The sequence below is a fragment of the Pelmatolapia mariae genome, linkage group LG10_11 (assembly GCF_036321145.2).
Source record: "Pelmatolapia mariae isolate MD_Pm_ZW linkage group LG10_11, Pm_UMD_F_2, whole genome shotgun sequence".
Classification (NCBI taxonomy): Eukaryota; Metazoa; Chordata; class Actinopteri; order Cichliformes; family Cichlidae; genus Pelmatolapia; species Pelmatolapia mariae.
Genome location: NC_086236.1, coordinates 52,164,035 through 52,183,177, shown reverse-complemented (window position 1 = coordinate 52,183,177; position 19,143 = coordinate 52,164,035). Strand labels below are relative to the sequence as shown.

The 19,143-nt window shown below is 41.5% G+C and overlaps 2 protein-coding genes across 5 annotated transcripts; both read right to left on the bottom strand.

Moving 5' to 3' along the window:
• Nucleotides 1–104: 104 nt before the first annotated feature.
• Nucleotides 105–6,069, bottom strand: LOC134636897 (collagen triple helix repeat-containing protein 1-like). Of its 3 annotated transcripts, none has more exons than XM_063487146.1 (5): nucleotides 5,913–6,069; nucleotides 4,925–5,002; nucleotides 3,049–3,267; nucleotides 2,739–2,955; nucleotides 105–560 (listed from the first exon to the last, which is right to left on the bottom strand). In XM_063487146.1, the coding sequence occupies exons 1-5, from the start codon at nucleotides 6,021–6,023 to the stop codon at nucleotides 418–420; spliced, it is 768 nt and encodes a 255-aa protein (XP_063343216.1). In that variant the 5' UTR covers nucleotides 6,024–6,069; the 3' UTR covers nucleotides 105–417. The 3 variants fall into 3 exon arrangements, with proteins under 3 accessions (XP_063343216.1, XP_063343217.1, XP_063343218.1); XM_063487147.1 differs by having other exon boundaries at nucleotides 5,955–6,052; XM_063487148.1 differs by lacking the exon at nucleotides 4,925–5,002 and having other exon boundaries at nucleotides 5,913–6,068.
• A 146-nt stretch (nucleotides 6,070–6,215) lies between these two features.
• fzd6 (frizzled class receptor 6) lies at nucleotides 6,216–18,263 on the bottom strand. 2 transcript variants are annotated; one of them, XM_063487512.1, is made up of 8 exons: nucleotides 18,144–18,263; nucleotides 16,470–16,889; nucleotides 11,391–11,584; nucleotides 10,731–11,307; nucleotides 10,200–10,622; nucleotides 8,841–8,989; nucleotides 8,312–8,716; nucleotides 6,216–8,075 (listed from the first exon to the last, which is right to left on the bottom strand). In XM_063487512.1, the coding sequence occupies exons 2-8, from the start codon at nucleotides 16,653–16,655 to the stop codon at nucleotides 7,910–7,912; spliced, it is 2,100 nt and encodes a 699-aa protein (XP_063343582.1). In that variant the 5' UTR covers nucleotides 16,656–16,889; nucleotides 18,144–18,263; the 3' UTR covers nucleotides 6,216–7,909. The 2 variants fall into 2 exon arrangements, with proteins under 2 accessions (XP_063343582.1, XP_063343583.1); XM_063487513.1 differs by having other exon boundaries at nucleotides 10,203–10,622.
• Nucleotides 18,264–19,143: the final 880 nt, after the last annotated feature.

Genomic DNA, 19,143 nt, shown 5'->3' with positions numbered 1-19,143 from the left:
CTGATTCATGTGAATACATTAAATGTTACTTTGTTGCTACACAGACTATAAATACGCAGTGTTTCAGAAGTGAGAAGTAACATTTCCTTAAAAAAGAAGTGCTTTATTAACAGTGATAATGCATATAAACAGGTCACAGGAGTACAGAGTTTAAAGATACTGTCCATGTCTGTTGCTGTACTCTTAACAGCAGCCACAAGCTGAAAAAGCTACAGTACAAAGTTTATTTCCGGTAGACAGAAAAGTACAGTACTCGTAGGCCTGTCGACGGGTGTAGCATTTAAACAAAACTCAAAAACATTCACGTTCCCATCAGTGACGCCTCAGCAAACCACACCTGATCGTTGTGGCGCGTCGGATAACATGCTGTCACGCTACCAAAACTAGGTCCCTCCCAATTGTATTGCTTTATTTTCCTTACTTAGGCAATTCCTCTATGATAATCCTGGATACGGAATTCCAGCCTGTGGATGCGTCTCCTCTTGGATAATCAGCGCAGGTCCCCACCCACACCGCCACATCAACCAGCCCTGCTTTGACACCCTCACACAGCCCCTCAACTGCAGAGAGAGAGAGAGACGGAAAGGGAAAAAAAGAGAAGACAGTGCAAATGAATTTCAGGGAACACCCAAACCGAACGCCGAGACAAGTTGTTTTCTGACACAGTGGTGAAAAACTGGGCCTTTGAGGTTTAAAAACAGAAATAAAAAATAATTAAAACCATGTAATCTTTCATGTCTGCAGTCAACACTATTGTCATGTCTGTGCAGTTAATTTAAGGCTGTTCATTAGCTTAGCTTAACAAAAAGACTGAAGCTGGGGTAGAGCCAGCCTCACTTTCTGAAAGTCCCAAAGCAAAAAAGGGTGATAAATTGTGAGCTGTGGCTTCTTCACTTCCTCCATGAACAATTTGAGGAGCAGAAACTTGATGCTCTCAACTGTTGTTTCAGTTGATAACCCCGTATAATAACCCCAGTCTTTTCTTTAAAAAAAAAAATACTTTAACCCTTCAAAACCTGCAGCTGAGACAGGTTGTCCTAACATGTTTTTGGCTGTAAATCTCACACACATTCTGTGCTGTCTTCAAGCGTAGGGTACATAAATGCATTTAAAAAGCTGTCTTTTTTTAAAAGGCACATGAATCAAACGCTGTAATACTGTGAATCTTAGAACTGAACTGTTCTACACATCTATACAAGCCCTTTTGGGCACTTTCCAGAAAAAGTCTCCAGGTGTTCCCCCTTCATCTGTCAGTTTGTGAAAGAACTGGAGCTGCTGTTACTCGCCCAAATCGCAGTAAAGAAGGGGGCTTGGTTTGCCATGTCAGCCTTGGCACATCAGGTCGCAGAAGGCGAAATGTATTTTTACAAGAAATGGGGGAAACTAGCTGTTTCCCTCGTTTCTTGACTTTGTTGTAGCCTAACTAGCTGCTGGAGTGTGCACACAGTTTTCATTTTAGTGTAAAAAAACAAAACAAAACATGAATTGGTCTGAAGTACAGCTAAAAATGTAAACTACAAAATCTAAGCGTCCTTATGTCCTTCATGTGAACCACTGGATTTAATTACTGCTTGGACTTTTTTCTCTTTTTTTGGTGGGAAACAACTGTTTCTAGCAGCAGCAGCAGACTAAACAATGTTCAACAGGAAATTTGTGCCACTCTGCACACAACTGCTTCTCAGGATGTCTGTTGTGAACGGCTCTCTTGAGGTTATTCCTGTCTTTCGGTTCTGTCCTCTGACTTAGTTTCTCTAAAAGGTGGATTTTCTTTGAAGACATTCTTCACTAGCTTGACTTTGATGTTTAAAGTTATTGCTCCAGCCAGCATGGTGAGCTGTACAGGCCCAGAGGCAGCAGAAGAGCTCCAAGACATCATGGTGCCACCACCCTGCTTTCACCTTTGGAGCCTCCAATCTAGTGTCACTAATTGGAATAATTGGTAACTCCTGACTCCAACTCTGATGATGCCATCAGCCGAGGGCAAGGATGTCAAACTTTTTGATCTTAAGTGAGCCTGACTAGTGGAATTCCCATTTCTGTCAGTGTAAAGAAGTTTAATTGCACATTTGATCCCCAAGATATGTTAAAATAAGAAAAGGAAGTACAGTTTTAACAGGTAATCCTATTTTTTTCCTACGTGATAAAGAAATGCTTCTGTAATAGAAGACAGAAACCTGTCAGCACAATTCTTCAGGCTAAGAGTGTAAGAGATGGACATGTTAAATAGGAAATGTTCTTTTTTTATATTATGTATCATGGTTTTGTTTTTTTGTAAAGAAATTTCTACAGTTGACTGTGAAAAATGTTTTTTAAATCCTATACCTAATGACTTTGTGTAGCATGAATGGCCATGGGGGAGATCTTTATCAGTACTGATAAACCTGTAAAACTTATGAAAATACAGTTAAAAGTCCAAAACTTTTGCCTTACTTCACATTTTCCAAAGCTGTCCAATAGGACCAGATTTGAGTCTTTGCTGGGCTGATTCTGGCTCCTGGGCCTTATGTTTGACACTGTTGGCTTAGGGGTTCATTGCTTTTCCTAACATTTCAACATGAACGAAAAGAGTGCAACTATTCATGTGTTATGAGCTAAAATATTTTGTGCTTGTTCATGATTAGGACTTGGATGAAGACCTGACATTAATACAGGAAATTCCACTTCACTTAATGTTTCTTTCCATAGCATTACTAGCACTGTGAGGTGAGAACAAGTATTGTTCAGAGTCTGTGTCGTACCTGAGGAAGTTCTGTGGATGTTGATGGTTGAGTTGAGCTCGGGACTGCCTTGGTCTAAGTAAATAATTGACTCTATGGGCAGTGGTCCTGTGCACTCTGCTCCGTTGAAGGTGAAGTACCACCTCTGGCAGCATGCGCTTTTACACTTGAGTCTGAGGGAGCCACTGAAGAGGACTCTGAGGGCGCTGTCAGAGCGCAGCTTGGTGAACGTGCAGTCCTGCAACACAGAATGGAGCATAAGTGTGTGTTTAATTTGTGTTTGCAGTGATTGAAATGCCCGCATTCCCCATAGATACAGTGAGATACTTACAGCCACTTTACCCAGATCGATCCCGTAGTTCAGCGAGTTCCAGGCACACTGCTTGTAGTTGGGTTTCCAGGGTTCCTCAAAAACTTCAGTAACGCATTCTCCTTTCTCGCCTTTCAGTCCATCGCGTCCTGGGATACCAGGCGTCCCAGGAATGCCGTTGGCCCCAGGGTTACCGTCTCTTCCAGCGGTGCCTGCTGGACCCTGCAGGCAGCTACCATACTGAAAAAAGAAACAAGGAGAAGAGGACATAGTGGTGGAAGCTCATAGTAAAACAAAACCATACAACAGCAACATGACAACAACAGAATCTATTGTTATCGGACTTCCTGTTTTAAGACTGTCTTTCTTCCAGTGAGGTTAAATCCCTGTTTAAACTGCATGCACCACAGACACCTAAATGCTGCCATCCATCCAACCATCACACACAAGGAGCCAGATTACACATCACACAAACAATTGTGCTGAAGGAAGTGCAAAAAGCCGTGTTATCCAAATCAAGCCAAAGCAACACGACCAGCAACCATGAAGCCGCCGAGCAAGCAAAACACAGCTCTGCTGTTAATGAGGAACTGAAGGCTCGGCAGTGGCCTAAATTAGTGGCTGTCTGGCCACTCATCCATTAATGTGATTCATTGTCCTGTTGAACCTTCTGCTATGTTTAAACCGACGCAGCATCCTACTCAGGCTGACTCAAACCCACGCAAACACACACAGAGACGGGGGGCGCTTGCCAAGCCTTACCACATGCAAATATAGACACAATGAGGATCTAAATAGATCTGCCTAACGTGTTCCTCAAAGGGACGCTCTGACCAGTAGATTGCAGTGTGTCGTGTAGGTTCAAGCTTTTTTTAGGTGGAGGTGGCTTTTCCTTTGTAAGCAATTAGGGACACAAGTTGACATACAGAAATGTCTCCTCGCCCTTAAGTAAGCATGAAAGCTGAAAGCATTTTGCAGATTTTTGGAAGGTCATTGTTGCCCTTTTGCTCAGTATGCATCTGTGAAGTAGTTATGGAGAGTAGGAGGGGGGCATGTGTCCAAAAGGCATTAGGGCAAGAAAAAAAAAAAGCAGAGGAGGAGAACAAAGAGCTTTTACACCAACATCTTAACCAGACTTAACCAGACTTGAATCTCTGGGGTGAAGTTAAAAAAAAGTATTTCAGATGATGTGAATCTGAAAAATGCCTGAAAGTTAGAGAGTCAGAGCATTTAATGTCAGCTGCTGTGAAACAGATGGTCCAGTGTCTGTTTTAGCCATTACGAGGCTAACGCTGGAGCAACCTGGAGATGTGAGACCTGACATCATCTGTATAGAAGTCTGGGAAGTGTCTGATGACACCAGTAGATTGTGGGTTTGTATGCAGGAAACTAAATAAAGCTGGAAGCATGGCTTTCATGCACCTTGGCAAAATTAGGTGGCAAAACGTGGAAACGATGCAAAGACTCCCCATTAGTCTTGGAGTTGGGTAGATATTCCAGTAAGGAAAAAGTCTTGGTGTTTTACTAAGATTTTTGGAGAGCTTTCAAAGCAGAGTAATGAATGGATCCTCTGTCCACTTAGCCACACAGCTGACTTTTATATTAGCCCCCAGTCTGTTCTTTCTATAGTGGTGCTGGCTGCCTGCATGAATTAAACTCCAGCCCTGCTGAATATTAGTCGCGTACAGTCTGCTACTGTAACTGAAAAAACTAAAAGGCTGCAATTGCCCCGAAGAGCTGAGGAATCAGGAGCATTTTATGCGTTAGTCAGCACAGAAGCAGGGCCTGAAGCTCTCCTGGAGCATGCAGAGCGGAGCGTGGGTATAATGCTCAGCTTTGAGCGATTTTTAGATTGAAAGGAAGCCGATGAGATGCAAAGCAGTATTTTCGTGATTACCATGTTGGCCAAGTAAGCAGATCTTTCTTCTCCAGAGTGTCTAGTGCAGTTGGGTTTTTCGGCATCGTTTCCAGTGCACTAGACACAGATGGTGACATAAGTTTTTTTCCTTTCTTCTTTTTTTTTTTAAATTAAATCACTGTGGTCATGGTTGTGGAATATTAAAGAGCAACTGCTTGGGCGGGCTCGACAGGGTCCAGAAAAATAAATAGTAGTTTCACTTCTGTTTGATTCCTAAAAGATTCGACATCTGTGTGTCCAGTTGGTTCCTTCAATCACTAAACAGATGCATCATTGAGGGTTATGAAATCCTATGCATAAACAATGTAAGATTGATAGGTATCGTGGGACTGTGAAATTAAACAGTTGAACTCTGCCTTGGGTACTGTTAAAAATATCATATTACCCAGCTTTAAACGTACATTTAAGTTTTTTGCCCAAATTGCACCCACTTATAAACTATTCAAACAGTCGGGTGGATAACAAAGGCCAGCAAACAGTATGAGGCAGACCACAACTTCCTGTTTAGTCCCCCCTTATGTCCACTCAGTCGTGGAGGACAGCCAGATCTGGTCTGGAGTATAATAGAAAAGCAGTTGAGTGTATAACAGCTACAAAAGTGGGATTTTCTGATCTGCTGCTGTCCACACTATTCTACATGTGGATAAATCTTTTGAAACTTTTTTTCCTTCCCTCTAATGTTTAAAGATACAATTTAAAAATAGCAATGCATAGCGCTAGAAAAAAGAAGCCCAGAATGAGTTGGAAAAATAGGCAAAATAGTCAGTGGATGTTAAATGGGATGCACCGAAAAACAACTAAATGACGGTAAAGCTGAGTGTAATAATTACATGTTGACGTGAGCCTTTTTTTTCTCTCCCAGAGTTATAATGCCACAAAATCTGTCCACTCCTCTCCTGCCACATGTCTACTTATTTTGGAAGCTGTCGTTAACGGCTACACTGTAATCTTATTTAACCCCTTTTACCTTGTCGGCGTCAGGATCCTTTCGGTAGCCTCTGCTTCTCACCTTTTCCACCGCATAAAGAGGCAAAGCCAGGCAGGCGAGCAGCAGCAGGCGGACAGCTAGAGGAGACATCACGCGTGCGACAGAGACGGCCGACTACCGTGTGCTCTGCGCGACTCCAGCCGGTTATAGCCCAGAGGGCTGGACCAGGAGAGGGGGAAGGAGCCAGTCACCTCACTGAAACGCACTCTAGGGAAAGCATCCCTGTGAGAGTAACGTTAGGGTTAATAACTGACTCACACACAGTCACATTCATTTCCATGTTTAATTGAATATTTTTATCAAAATGAAACAACAGTGGTAGAAAATTGTATTGAAAAGTAAAAAAAAAACAAAAAAAAAAAACAGTTCACAAAAATGTTTGGAGTACTGATAAGACTACAGTAGAGCTACATACGTCATAAGAAAGACCCTCATCCACATGTCAGAATAGGAACACAACATAGAAAACATACAAGATTCCCTTTTAGTGTTACTGGAACTGTCCTTTGACTCCCAAATAAATCTATGTAAGTGAACTGGGGGGTAGCTCAGTCCCTTACACAGCACACAGACAGCACAGTAAGGCACTCCTAATGAATCACAGATGTTGTTCTGGAGGTACTTGAAGTAGAGATGCTGCATGTGGTCTTTTTTTTTTTAAAAAAATTAACATAAATGATCCCAAAACTAATTTTTCTATTTATTTATGACAACTTAGTAATCAGTGGATAATGCTACTAATGACAAATAGTGCAAAACTTGTTTTGTTTCCTCGATTTCATACACTGTTGATACTATAGGGATATCGTGATAACTATATATAACCCTGGTATCAGAAAATGAAATATCATGATTACGGTTTTACAGAAATAAAACATTCCCTCACCATGTCCATGCACTTGTACTTTCAGTTTAAATGCACGCTCCAATCTTAATTTCTGCCTTTAAGTTTAAAAAAAACATGAACTCATGCATTAGATTTTCAATCATTTCCAACTAATCAATTTAGTAAAAATTTAACTTAAAGGTGCTCTTTCATCAATATTCCAAAAGAGAAAAGTAACACAGTAATAAAAAGTAAAGATGAACTTGATTGATAGTATTATTGAAATAAGTCAAGTTCATTTTGTTCATTTTCTGTTGATATTTCAATGTCATAGATTTCTCTAACCACAGTAACTATGAAGTAAAACTCATATATCATGACAAGATTTTCTAAGCAAAAATACATTCTTTTAGAAAGCTTCAAAGCTGTATTTCACCAAAATTCACAGCTTTGAAGACAGTTCAGCACAGCATGCATTTCTTTAACAAAAACATGGAGAAATGACCAGAAAATGGAAAAATATATGTCTCTTTTAAGAAAAGTATTCAAAATAAAATCACAAGTTCTCTGAAAATCAGCTATATCAAGTTTAAGAGTACGCCTCAAAGGAGTGACACACAGTGTGTTTTACAGGATGACGTTTTAAGAACAATAGGACATTTAAAGACACTTTATCACATGAAGACTTTCCTTGGATTCAATATTTGGCAATATTTTCACCTTAACAATTAAACTCTCAGTGTGGCGACTAGTCCAGTGAACGACTAAATATATGAGATATAAAAAAAGAATAGTTACATAAATATTGCAATCGTTTACTAGCATGCATATATGCCACTGAAATCGCAAGTTATAAAACAGCAGACCCAATGCATGTAGCTGTGCTGCTGCAACATTCAGGTCAAACACTGAGTAAAGCTGGAAGACAAAGTCATGACTTAAACAGACTAAATCGTCAAACACCGTTAGATGTGGGCTAACCCTCAGAACATCTGAAATACAAGTTTTGTTCTGTTTCCATTCAGTCACTCCAGTGTATTCAATAGAATCCCACAATGGGAACAACAACCAGCATCAAGCATGACTCCCATGTGACTGGTGTCATGGATGGGTGGATGGATGAGCAGACAAATTTGAAAGGTCAGATATCTCAGCAGCTGCTGTCCTTTGGGTCCTTGCTCTCCTCAGGCACCTGGAGCACCATCTGGTGGCTGGAGTCTTGGAGGCTGCTGGTGTGTGCTGGGTTTAAAGCTGAAAGCTGTTGCTTCTCACAGGGAATGTGCCTGACCTCTGATAGCTCGCTCCTTGGAGTTGCCCTTAAACAGGACACGTCACAGATTACTGCTGGTTAATGCTTGTCTGGTATTACAGTGCAGGATAGACTGGAGCCACAGTAAGTTATTCAAGCATTATAAATTCGACTCTAACAACAGAGAGGCATAAAGCAGCCACGTAAAATACATAATGCAGTAAAAAAAATGTAAGGAACTGTACATATACAATCTATTTTTTTAACATTTCAAAAATGGCATCTCACACCTCTCCTACTTACCTCCCATCTGCCACTCTGTGCAAGCTCTCTGAGCGACTGCTGACTTTACTGGAGCTCCCCGTTTTGCTGCGTCTCTCCCCCCCATCCCTCTCCCTTTCCCTATCTCTCTCCCCTCTCCTCGAGCTTCGACTGGAGGTGCCTCGGTCCAGGTGTTCCCTGGCTGAGGTCTCAGACAGCGAACCTTGCATGTGGGGCTCATGGTTGCCTAAGGCAGATGTGCCTTGATTGCTGGTGGTGGAGACACTGGTGGGTGTGACTCCGGTACTCGTGCCCATGGACTTGGAGATGACCTTGAGTTTGTGGGAGCTGGGTTTGTAGTGCTTCTTCTTGTGCTGAACCCGGCTGTTGTGCTTTAGGAAGAACTCGCAGGACTCCTGGAGCACCCGACGGCTCTCGCTGATGGGGCTGTGGGTCACATGACATGGGATTAAACACATAACAGTTGATCTAGAATACTGTATTCTCACTCCATCAATGACTGTGTGAAAGATCTTCCACGTGTTTTGCTGTGGTCAGAGTTGTGTCTTACTCTTTATTGCGGGTCCTGTTGAAGAAGTAGGCCCACTCAGAGCAGGTCTTCTTACTGCTGACCCAGAATACTGCAGATATGCCAACCACCAATGTCATCAAGTATTTTACCAGAAACAGGGAGAGGTCAGGGCGTTCATGATCTGTGGTCTAAAACAGAAACAAAATCAATGGTAATGAGATCCTTGTGATTTAGAGCAACTGGTTAAATAAAAAAATCTAATTTCTTACTTAAGACAAAGTCAAGCACTTCCAGTGTAGGCATCAGGTACTGACTGTCAAAACAAGACTAAGCTATTTCCCATTGCAGTGCTTAAGAGCTCACGTATTGTATCTTCCACATACCATACAGATATCCACTGATGTATAATTCTTGCACTACTAAAGCACTTCCAATCAATTTGGACCACACCATCAAATCACCGAACATGGGCACTACATGCTGTATGAAACAACGACAGGACAAAGAACTAGCCACTGAAATATCTGAAGTTGTGCGGCAGACTGCTTGGGAAATACAGTCGTCCTCCACCAGTTCCTGAGTTTGGAGAGACTCCTGTTGGAAAAACATTGAATTTTGGTCGCTCCTAAACAGAAGTCCGAACAAACTGGTGCTCAGCTGGCTTGATGGAGGAAAAAATGGTTAATAATGTCCATATGTTTTGGACTTGCACCTTTAGGTTTTGGGGATTTGTGGGAATTATTTCTAAAGTCTTTTGCTTTAATGTTTGCAGAAGTTTGACATTACTTAATGTTGGCTACACCCCTATTACAAGGTGCTGTGTTAGTGTTAATATTGTCAAACATATCCTGAGACAGATGACATATTGTATACGGCTCCAAAGAGAATTGTGAGAATAAAGGAGGGAGAAATAGTGTGCTTATTTGGCCCTTGAGACAAACTGATGATGCCAATTTTTTCTCCCCACCATCTCTTTTAAAATTTATAACCCTGCATTAAATTGTGATTCATATAAAGACCTCGTTCTTTGTTTTTTATTTTTATTTATTTTAATGTGGAAAAATTATATTTAATAAATTAAAGAAAGCTCATGTATTCTGCACTACATTTTTGAGGTACCGCAGCTTCTAAGACGTTTATAGAATGACATGTACTGCTTTCTGTTATTTCCACACTGATCTGTCATAACAGTCTTGATTTTGGAATCCCTGTACTCTGCAGGACATTATAGATATTTAATAATTGGGATTTTTAAATAGATGAGCCATTTGGATCCTTTTGAGCCCTGATCAGTTTTATGAAATTTTCACTGTGCTTTGGTTTTGCCCTTTTTCAGCAGTCTAAAAAAAGCTTGTCCTAAATTTTCACCCCATCTTTACTGAATGAATAAGTCACAACAACCTGGTTTAAGCAGGGGATGCTATACTCCTGGCAGCGGTCGTTTATCCAGGTGTTCTCCCAGCTGCTGCGGTGGCTCTGTTCGTAGGTGTAGCAGGCTAGCAGGGTGACCAGCGGGACCAGGTAGAGGCAGCTGAACACGCCGATGCGAATCATGAATTTCTTAAGCTTCTCCTGGTTGCGCTCGTCGTGCTGGATGACCTGACGGACGTGATTCAGAGAAACGATACCTGCCAGGATGAGGAAGAGGCCGACTACGACGCCCACGCACAGTGGCGCCAGTACAAAGTAGCGCAGTGCATCCAGGTCGTAGAGCCCCACAAAACAGACACCGCTGATGTTGTCTCCTTCAACTTTGTTCAGAGCCAGCAGCATGACAGTGAGTGCCCCAGGGATCCCCCAGGCAGCAGAGTGGAACCACACCTTAGACAAAATAAAAATACTGACTGAGCTGTAACTGCACATATTTCCTTGTTGTGTTTGCTTCCTATTTGCTACTAGGAAACAAACCTAAATACTTAAGAACCTTACCGCTTTCTTCTCAATGGCCTCACAGCTCCACTTGGGGCCGGCTGCCAGGAACCAGGTGATGGTGAGTATAACCCACCAGACGATACCGGCGATGGAGAAGAAGTAGAGGAGCATAAAAAGCAGAGTGCAGCCTTTGCTCTGAGAACCCAGCACTACTGTGTCAACCCCAGCAGGATGGGCCGCTTTGATGCAGGCTGCATTGTTTCCCAGCAGGAAGCCGATGAAGTATATGAGCGAGACAAAGCTATAGCACACAGCATAGAAGATTATGGGCCGCTCTGGGTAACGGAAGCGTTTGACGTCAATAAGGAACGTGAGGAAGGTGAAGAGTGTGGCGCCCAAGCAGATGATGGAGCACACACCGATGAAGCTCTTTGCAAATTCTATGTCGTGGGGTTTGAAGTACATGTTGGAGCAAGGTGGAGCACAGTCCTGGGCGCCTAGGAATGATGAGCCATGACCTGGCTTGGTCTTTAGCTGCAATGGGCACCAGAAGCCCAGCTCTCTCTTAGCTGATGAGGAGATTGCTGGGGTGGTTAAAGGGACTGGAGAACCATGCACACTGCAAGAGTCCAATCTAGAGCACAAATAACAATATAACAGGATAAGTGCCTCAACATGAATTGTGGGTAATGAAACTGGGGAGGTATATTTTCTTACTTTTCACACATTTCAGGAGGCCAGGGGACATCAAAGGTGTGGATGTTCTTCTCACAGTCGGACCGAACAGCCTTGCACTGCTCCCTGCAGGGGTGGATCACCTTGTTCTCCTCAGTGCATGCTGGGATAAAGACTTGGCACAGGAAGTGGTGGACATCTGGAGAGCACTTCAGGTTTATCAGGGGCATAAATGGCTGAAATTGATCAGATTAAACATACTATATTAAAAATTGGTTTTCCATTATAACAACTATTATTGCACTCTGTTCTTCCATTAAGTTTAGATGCAAGGTACATCACCTGAGAACTTTGAATATACTGATAAATCTGAAGGCTTGACAGCCCTACTCGTGACCTGAACATTCACGTGTGCGTGCATGAGTTATATAGCATTCCCTAAAGAAACCTTTGAAGTAGTTTAAATCTAAATGCAATTTTCCAGCTATAACTTTTCTTTGAAGAGCTTCCAAAGCATTTTCATGATGTTACAGCTATGTACAGTCTGCCTACACTGATGAATCCAGTATTTCCACAGACTGTGCTGTGCTGGGGGAGTAGGTGTAGGTAGCAGTCTGCACAGTTTGAAGTTTTTAAACATTTTCCTTTGAAAAATAGACAGACTGTAAGATTCTGAAATTACTTTTGTAAATTCAACTGGAAACGAGGCATAAATATAATGGTTTGACTTGTGTTATAAGTGCAGTCTGCGTGACTGGACATTGTAATATAATAAATGCTGAGATTACAAATGATCAGGGTAGCAAAAGCGGGTGAAAATATTTATGCTACATAAGCAACAGTACACTATAGTAACACACAAAACTGTCCATTCATTGGCCGGAAACCATGACCAACCAGAGCATTGGAAGGGGGGGTATAGGTGGCAGGAAATGAGTGTGCGGACATTTGGAAACAACCAGGGACAGGCCAAGAAGGCTGGAATGTACAGAGCTGTTCATGGGAAGGTTGCCTAGAATATGTGTGGAGGACAGCCTTATTATTTTTGGATCGGCACCAGCTACATCACTTGGAGTAATATGCATGTTCAATACATAACCAGTTAATAGTGACAGGCATGCATTAGCACAGACTGTGTTGTGCTGTGTTGTATTGTGTGTATTTCAGAGTACTCCACACTCTTGACCTCATCACTGGATAGCTTGCTGTAAATCTAAACTGCCGATATGTGCAAAGAAAATCCACACGACCACACTTGAGCATATTGCACTAGTTGATGTTTTCTCTTCTCTGCTTTTTCTGGCTCCAGGCCCACATCTCTGGGCCCTGGGCTTGCCCCCTCAGACAGTAAGCGTCCTTGTTTCTCTCCTCTGGAGGTCCTGGACTTGAGGCTCCTCGTGGCTGAACAATCTGACCTTTATTTTCTTTAGAGCACTTACTGTAAAAACTGCCCTCATTTCAAAAACCTTCAAACAGGATCAGCTGCAAAATCTGAGCTGATTTGCTCTTTAGGGCAAAATCCTTCGCAGAGAATTTCTGCACAATGTACTTTAAGTATTAAGTGAAGTTTTTTTTTTTTTTTTAAAAAGATGACTCTTACTTTTCAAAGTTTTACTCAAACTTTCAAGGCCCCCGAGTGTCCGTTATAGTGTGTCAGTTTGTCTTTCCATTCTCTCTATATTCTAACACTTCAAAGTTTTTGCTCTTTCCAAAGCTGGCAAACACTGGTGGAAGGGCGGGAAAAGGTTAGCCCTCCTCCGGAAAATCCTACTGATAGGCTGGCCTGTGCCCAGAATAAAGCAGAAACCTGCCTGATTCCAACGTCAGAGCTTTGTGATAAATCATTGCACATGTTCAAAGCGGGCTATGTTTAGTATTTAACGTTGAATGAAGGCCAGAGAGTGTAAGCCTGTCACCTGGGAGACAGGACTGCGGAGGTAGGACCGTGTGTGTGTGTGTTTGTGTGTGTGTGTGTGTTGGGGGGGTATTAAGAGACAGAGGATACTCCTTGTGGTATGCACAGCAGGCTTTGTGTGCGACTGGGTGTGTCCCTCCCCTTCCTCCAGAAATCAAAGGGCCCTCACAACAAAGTCACTGAAGTTGCCCGTGGCCAAGGTTGCCATGAAATAAGAAGCTGATACCTTTGCCAGATGCCACACAAAAGACTCCTACAGATCATGCTCAACACTCCACGCCAAATGTGCGTAACCCAAACCCTCAGGAATGCCAGGAGACAGGATGCAACAGCTAGAGAAACAACATTTCTGCTGAGGATATGTGCAAGACAACAAATGGTCTTAAAGCACATTAGCCAAAGTGTCACAGGGTTGACGGAGCAAAGCTGAAACACCAGTTACACAAACTTAGACTTTAGTCACTGCAAAGGGTGGTGATAGGGTGGTAAAGAGAAAACACTGCTAGTCTGAAGAGAAGTCAAATGGAAGAAAATTTTAAAATTTTAAACTGCAGGGTGTAAATCTCTAATTACACCAGTTCAGTGTCATTTGAGAGTTACTGTTGCTAAGAGATGGTCTACTGACTTCTGTTGTGTAATACTGACTGGAGCACATAATAGCCCTGTACAGTCTATAAACCTTTATACAAAAGCACAGCTTATAGGTGCTTCTACATATACAGCTAGACTTCTTAGCTTGTCATAGATTTTTCCTAATTTGTTGATGCCAACAAATGATCAGACAGTCATATCACAAAAACAGGTCCTTGAACTCAGCCCAAATGTTACCCAGTGATCTGAATCATGACCTGAACTTACACAATAAAGGGACAGGAGATTTTCCCGAGAGCTGAGAAAAATCAGAGTTCGGGTATTCTATTAGTCTATTTGATGAAAGAAAATAATAAAGTCACAGTAAAAAAAAATAAATAAAATGGATTTTATCTTTATCTTCCCTTTCTTTTCTGCAGTTTCGAATGATGAAGACCAAATTTTGGAGAAATGAAAAAAAAAAACCAACCTAACATCAAACATATATATGATTGTGCTTTCTGTTATAATTGTACGCTTATTCTGTTGAACACAAACACAAGTCATTTTTCCTCCTGAATCAAGATTATACACTGAATTACCACTGGATATTTTGAGCCAATCTTGATATTGACTTTTGAAAGTTCAAAAACCCTGATAACATGTTTGCATATGGTATTTTAAACATACCTGAAAAATGCCGATAATAATGTTCCAAAACTGATAAAGGCATTTCTTACATAAAGATAAATTAACTTAGCTTGGATTCGGATTACATGCCTCATTTCAACCATTCATCAGTCATCCAGGTGTTAGTCAGAAAATCACCCACTGATTGGATGGAAAAGTGGTCACGCAATAACAGTCAATCCCAAGACCAAATGCACCCCATAGCCACCTATACTTACATGCAATTGCATGAGTGCGTGCAAATGAAGAAAAAAAACCCTAAACTGACTTAGCAGAAGATCAACAAGAAACCCACAAATTGCAAAAGTAATGAGCTGAAAAATGTTGATTATCCTAAAAAAGAAAGCTGCCTCTCAGCTTAGCGTGCAGAATTAGCTGTTGGCTCCACTGATCGGCTCAGAGCCATGGATTTTCTGATAAATACCGTTCCACGTTTACTGTGTGTTGATGGCTATTTCACATCCTTCCATTTCTATTGCATTTTTGCCTCTTTAGCAAAGCCCAGTGGAAATCTTATAGCTGCTAGGGAGAATGGAGTTTTTGGATTTCTACTTGCTATTAAGTACTTTCTGTTTGGTGTCGCTGCTGCTGGCTTTCGATTATTGTTAGGGTGAGTCTGAGCTGATTTCCTGTAAAGTAAACTGTGAATCTTAGCTCTGGTGATATTGAGTGTTTAATCCCCATTTAGCTTCATTGTTGTTCTATTATGTTGCTGTTCTATTATAGATACCTTATTATAGTGATAAGCTCCATTTTGTATAGCTTACATTCTGGTTCATGCCTTGTGTATTTGTAGTTGTAATAATGTTCTTCCCTGTGTTTTTCTTTGTCTCATTTCTGTATTTGTGTTTGTGTTTCTTCTTTTGTAGAACTTTAAGTCTGCTTTGGTTATTTCCTGTTTAGCGTTGACGGTTTATTTTCTTCACGTCCTGTGTGTTGCTTCCTGACGGTCTCCTCCAGGTTGTGCTCAGCTGTGTGTAATTACTTACACCTGTGTCTCGTCTCCCTCCTGTCTGATATTCCCTAATCAGCCTCCAGAATAAAAATTGTCCTGTCCTTCTCTTTGTTGTTTTATCTGCTTAGTTCTGTGCACATTTCTGTGAAATGACTGTGAATGCACCTGTTTTGCTCCCCATGTGGCCTCTTGTTTTGTTGATTTTTGGACTTTGGTTTTGGACTTAGTCAGTGATTAAAGCTTGTGACACATTTTTGTTATAACTAAGAATGTTCTTCTTTCTTAACTTCTTTTTCTTGTAAGAGGAACCCTAAGCAGAGCCTTCTTCTACCGCAAAGGTTTCTTAAAAGCTTCCCTTTAAAATTTAAGTGGACAGATTCACAGTTTAATCACTAGCTATTTCTTTTTAAAAATCAGATGCGATTTGTGGACAAATTGTGGTTGGTAAATACTGTGTGTCAGTTGAAGTCCATTACAAAATGGTAATTATAGTTCAATCAATATGTGCTTCAGTATGGGCTGAGAGACACCGTCAATTAGTAACCGGAGCCACAAACAGCGCTGATGGCACTAATAATGGCAATTATATGGACATGATATTCATCATCGCTGAATGTGGCCTGAAGTATAATTTCCAATTATAAGGAGAGGAAGCGTTTTTTTCAGCGTTCCATGAAAACCAAGACTGATGAGAACCTTTGAGGAGGGTCAGAGGCTGCCTGCATAAGTCAATAAACTCTGCATTAGCCCAATATACACTTTGAACAAATTCAGCCTAATTTTACATTAATTCTACTAGAATTTAAAATGAGTTCTGTGGGGTTGAATCATTTTTGACAATTGTTCACATACTTAGCTTGCTTGGCCCGCCCAATCTATAAAACACTGGACCTTTAAATAAAAATTAATGTCACTGTATGCTTCACAGTTGCACGATGCATAGGCATACAGATTTCTACAGATAAATGTTGTGTAATATTACGAAGCTCACCTGCATGCGGTTGTATGCGATATCCTGATCATAGTGGCCCATCATGTTGGGGAAGAAGGTCATGTTGTAGGACGTCTCCAAGCACCGATGCACTTTGATAGGCTCACACGTAAACAGGCTGTGGGCATAACAGCTTCCCACCCACATCAGTGCCAGGCACACCCACAGTGGTCCTGGCATCAGCATTGTGATGAGTGAGTAGGAGTTGGCGTGTGCACAGTTCTTTTTATGTGTGTGTATAAACTAATTCGAGTTTCTTTTTAACTGCGTGCGAGGACGTCTTGGCCTGGTTCAGACTGTCATCCGTGTATCATTCCTCCCAGGGACATCTCAGTGGAGCTGGTGGGCGCTGCAGCAGGTAGAATTTTCTCATGGTGAGTCAGCAAGTGCCTATAGGCCACAGATAGGAATTCCACATCCCTGAAAAGAAGGAAGGTACTTATTGTGACACGGGTTTATTTTTCAGACACACAGAGAAGTGGACACACAAACCAAATTTTCAGCAAGATATCCCTTCAGAAATCCCAGCTTAGGAGGTTTTTCTTTTTCAATAGTACCATATTTACTGCACAATTTCAGTTTTAGGAAAACAACCTGGCATGCATTGTTCCGTAACTTAAAAAATAAACACATTTTCATGATTTCAGTGCATCCTTACAAGTCCGTTGAGGTCTTAAAATCTTAAGTTTGGGAAGCACTGCTTAGAGACTCCTCAGTCAGATGGAATCAAGCTACCAGAATCCAGTCAATCCCCACGCAGGCTTCGAGTGCATGCTTTTTACACAGGGTGGGGAATGCGCAAGATCCATGCTGATTCAGAAGAATGAGTCTCGGCTTGTTGATGCACATTAAACTTCACATTAAAGTGTCAGAGTTCCACATACACACTTGGTTTACGAGCCACTGAGAAACCTGAACGGCAGACAGCCTGCTGTACTTTCCCACTGATGTTTTGCCTTTAATAAAAACAGAGTATGTGTAGGTTTACGCTTGTTTTTGGTGACCTAACAAGGGGCCCACAGATTATGCATTTATTTGATATAACTTCTGGTTATATTCTAAATTTTAACAATTTGAGCAAGGGTAGCTTTGGATCAGTTTGCACAGAATTCTTGTCCATTGAGACTAAAGAGACACATTGTTTATATAGGTACTCGTCTCTCTGATGATTATCTTATCACTGATGATAAGCGCTTAATATTACCGCATCCCTTTTTCTACGTACAACAAAATTCAGCAGTCCTCAAAGTACAGCATGTAGTCAAGGAGGTTCATAGTGCTAAAGTAGCTAAAAAGTAATTTACGCTTAATAAGCCCTTTGGTTAGCATATTAGCGATATACCAGGAATAGTTAGCAGGGTAAATATTTGACACGTTTCACCAACACTTCGACATACCATGGAGACATGGCTACAAACAGACATAATAAGTTTCTATTACTGTTCAATTACTTCGCATATGTCAAAGCTAATTACGTTTTAAATCAATACGCGAGTCCACGGCGGCCAGGAAAGCCGTTTGTTTCCCCGTAAATGACACACCAGCTGTGGGGAGACAGTGCAGTCAACATCCCTGCCTCGGTCGCTGCCATGGGACAGGGGGCCGAAACTACTTCGCCACAACAAAGCAGAAAGAACCTATGAGAGGGTAAAAATGCGAAACACAAAAACTTACCCCCAAATATCCAAGAGTTAGTGACACTGCTGACTTTATGAATAGTTGCAGGATCTGCCCGGTGAGGAATTTGGTAGCGTGTTTCCTGAGATAAGCTCCCGCACCTTCCCACCAACTATTCCCGTCCGGCTGAGCTGAACTAAAGATGCTTTCAGGTGCAATTGGAAATATGAAGTGTTTTTTTGTTTGTTTGTTTTTTAAGTTAAAATCTAAGTTTCACGGTAGTTTGTGGGTGGGGGACTTCATGTGTATAATAGCCTTTTGTATTAAAAAAAATTAAAGGGCAAGTTCATCTTTAAAAGAGTGGCGTACTGTACATACTAACTTTACAGGTCACTGTAAAGTTAGTTGAATGCCCCAACGAGAGTAACAATGTAAGAATAGACAGGAAGCACTTAAACGCGGCGTACGTGCAGACGGCAGATAAAGGATGAAACAATGCAAAATACAGCTGAGAGGGTTTATTAACAAACACCAACTTTTCTATTTTTTTACAACAATCATAACTTATCAAATATAATTCTATAATTTCTGTATTTTCCCCAAATACTACTAGATGGAAGTGGGTGATTTTACCATTTAAAATGTGTCATGATGTTTTGCAAGTGACAAAATGCAGTCGTATACAGATAAAACTGCACTGACGTTTCCTGTAATACTGATATCAAACATATAAAGGTAACAATGATCTCACAGATGCGTGCAACTACATAGTGTTATATTTCTTCTTTTGCTACTTCTCAGTGGAGCAGCGTAGTATCGCCAAATTTGCCGGGCACCCCGTGGAAATCCTATGAGGACCCCTGGTGTCCCAGTAGTGTCTACAATACTGCATGTAGCACACGCCGAGGCATCCCCAACAATTTGCCATGCCTCAATTATCCACCTGGAGGCGCTCTCTCCCGACTGTGTCCATATTCATGTGACCTGCCGTGGAGAGGCGGGGTTATAATGTAACAATTTAGGTCCTACAGTGTAACCAATAAAGTGTTGGTGATAA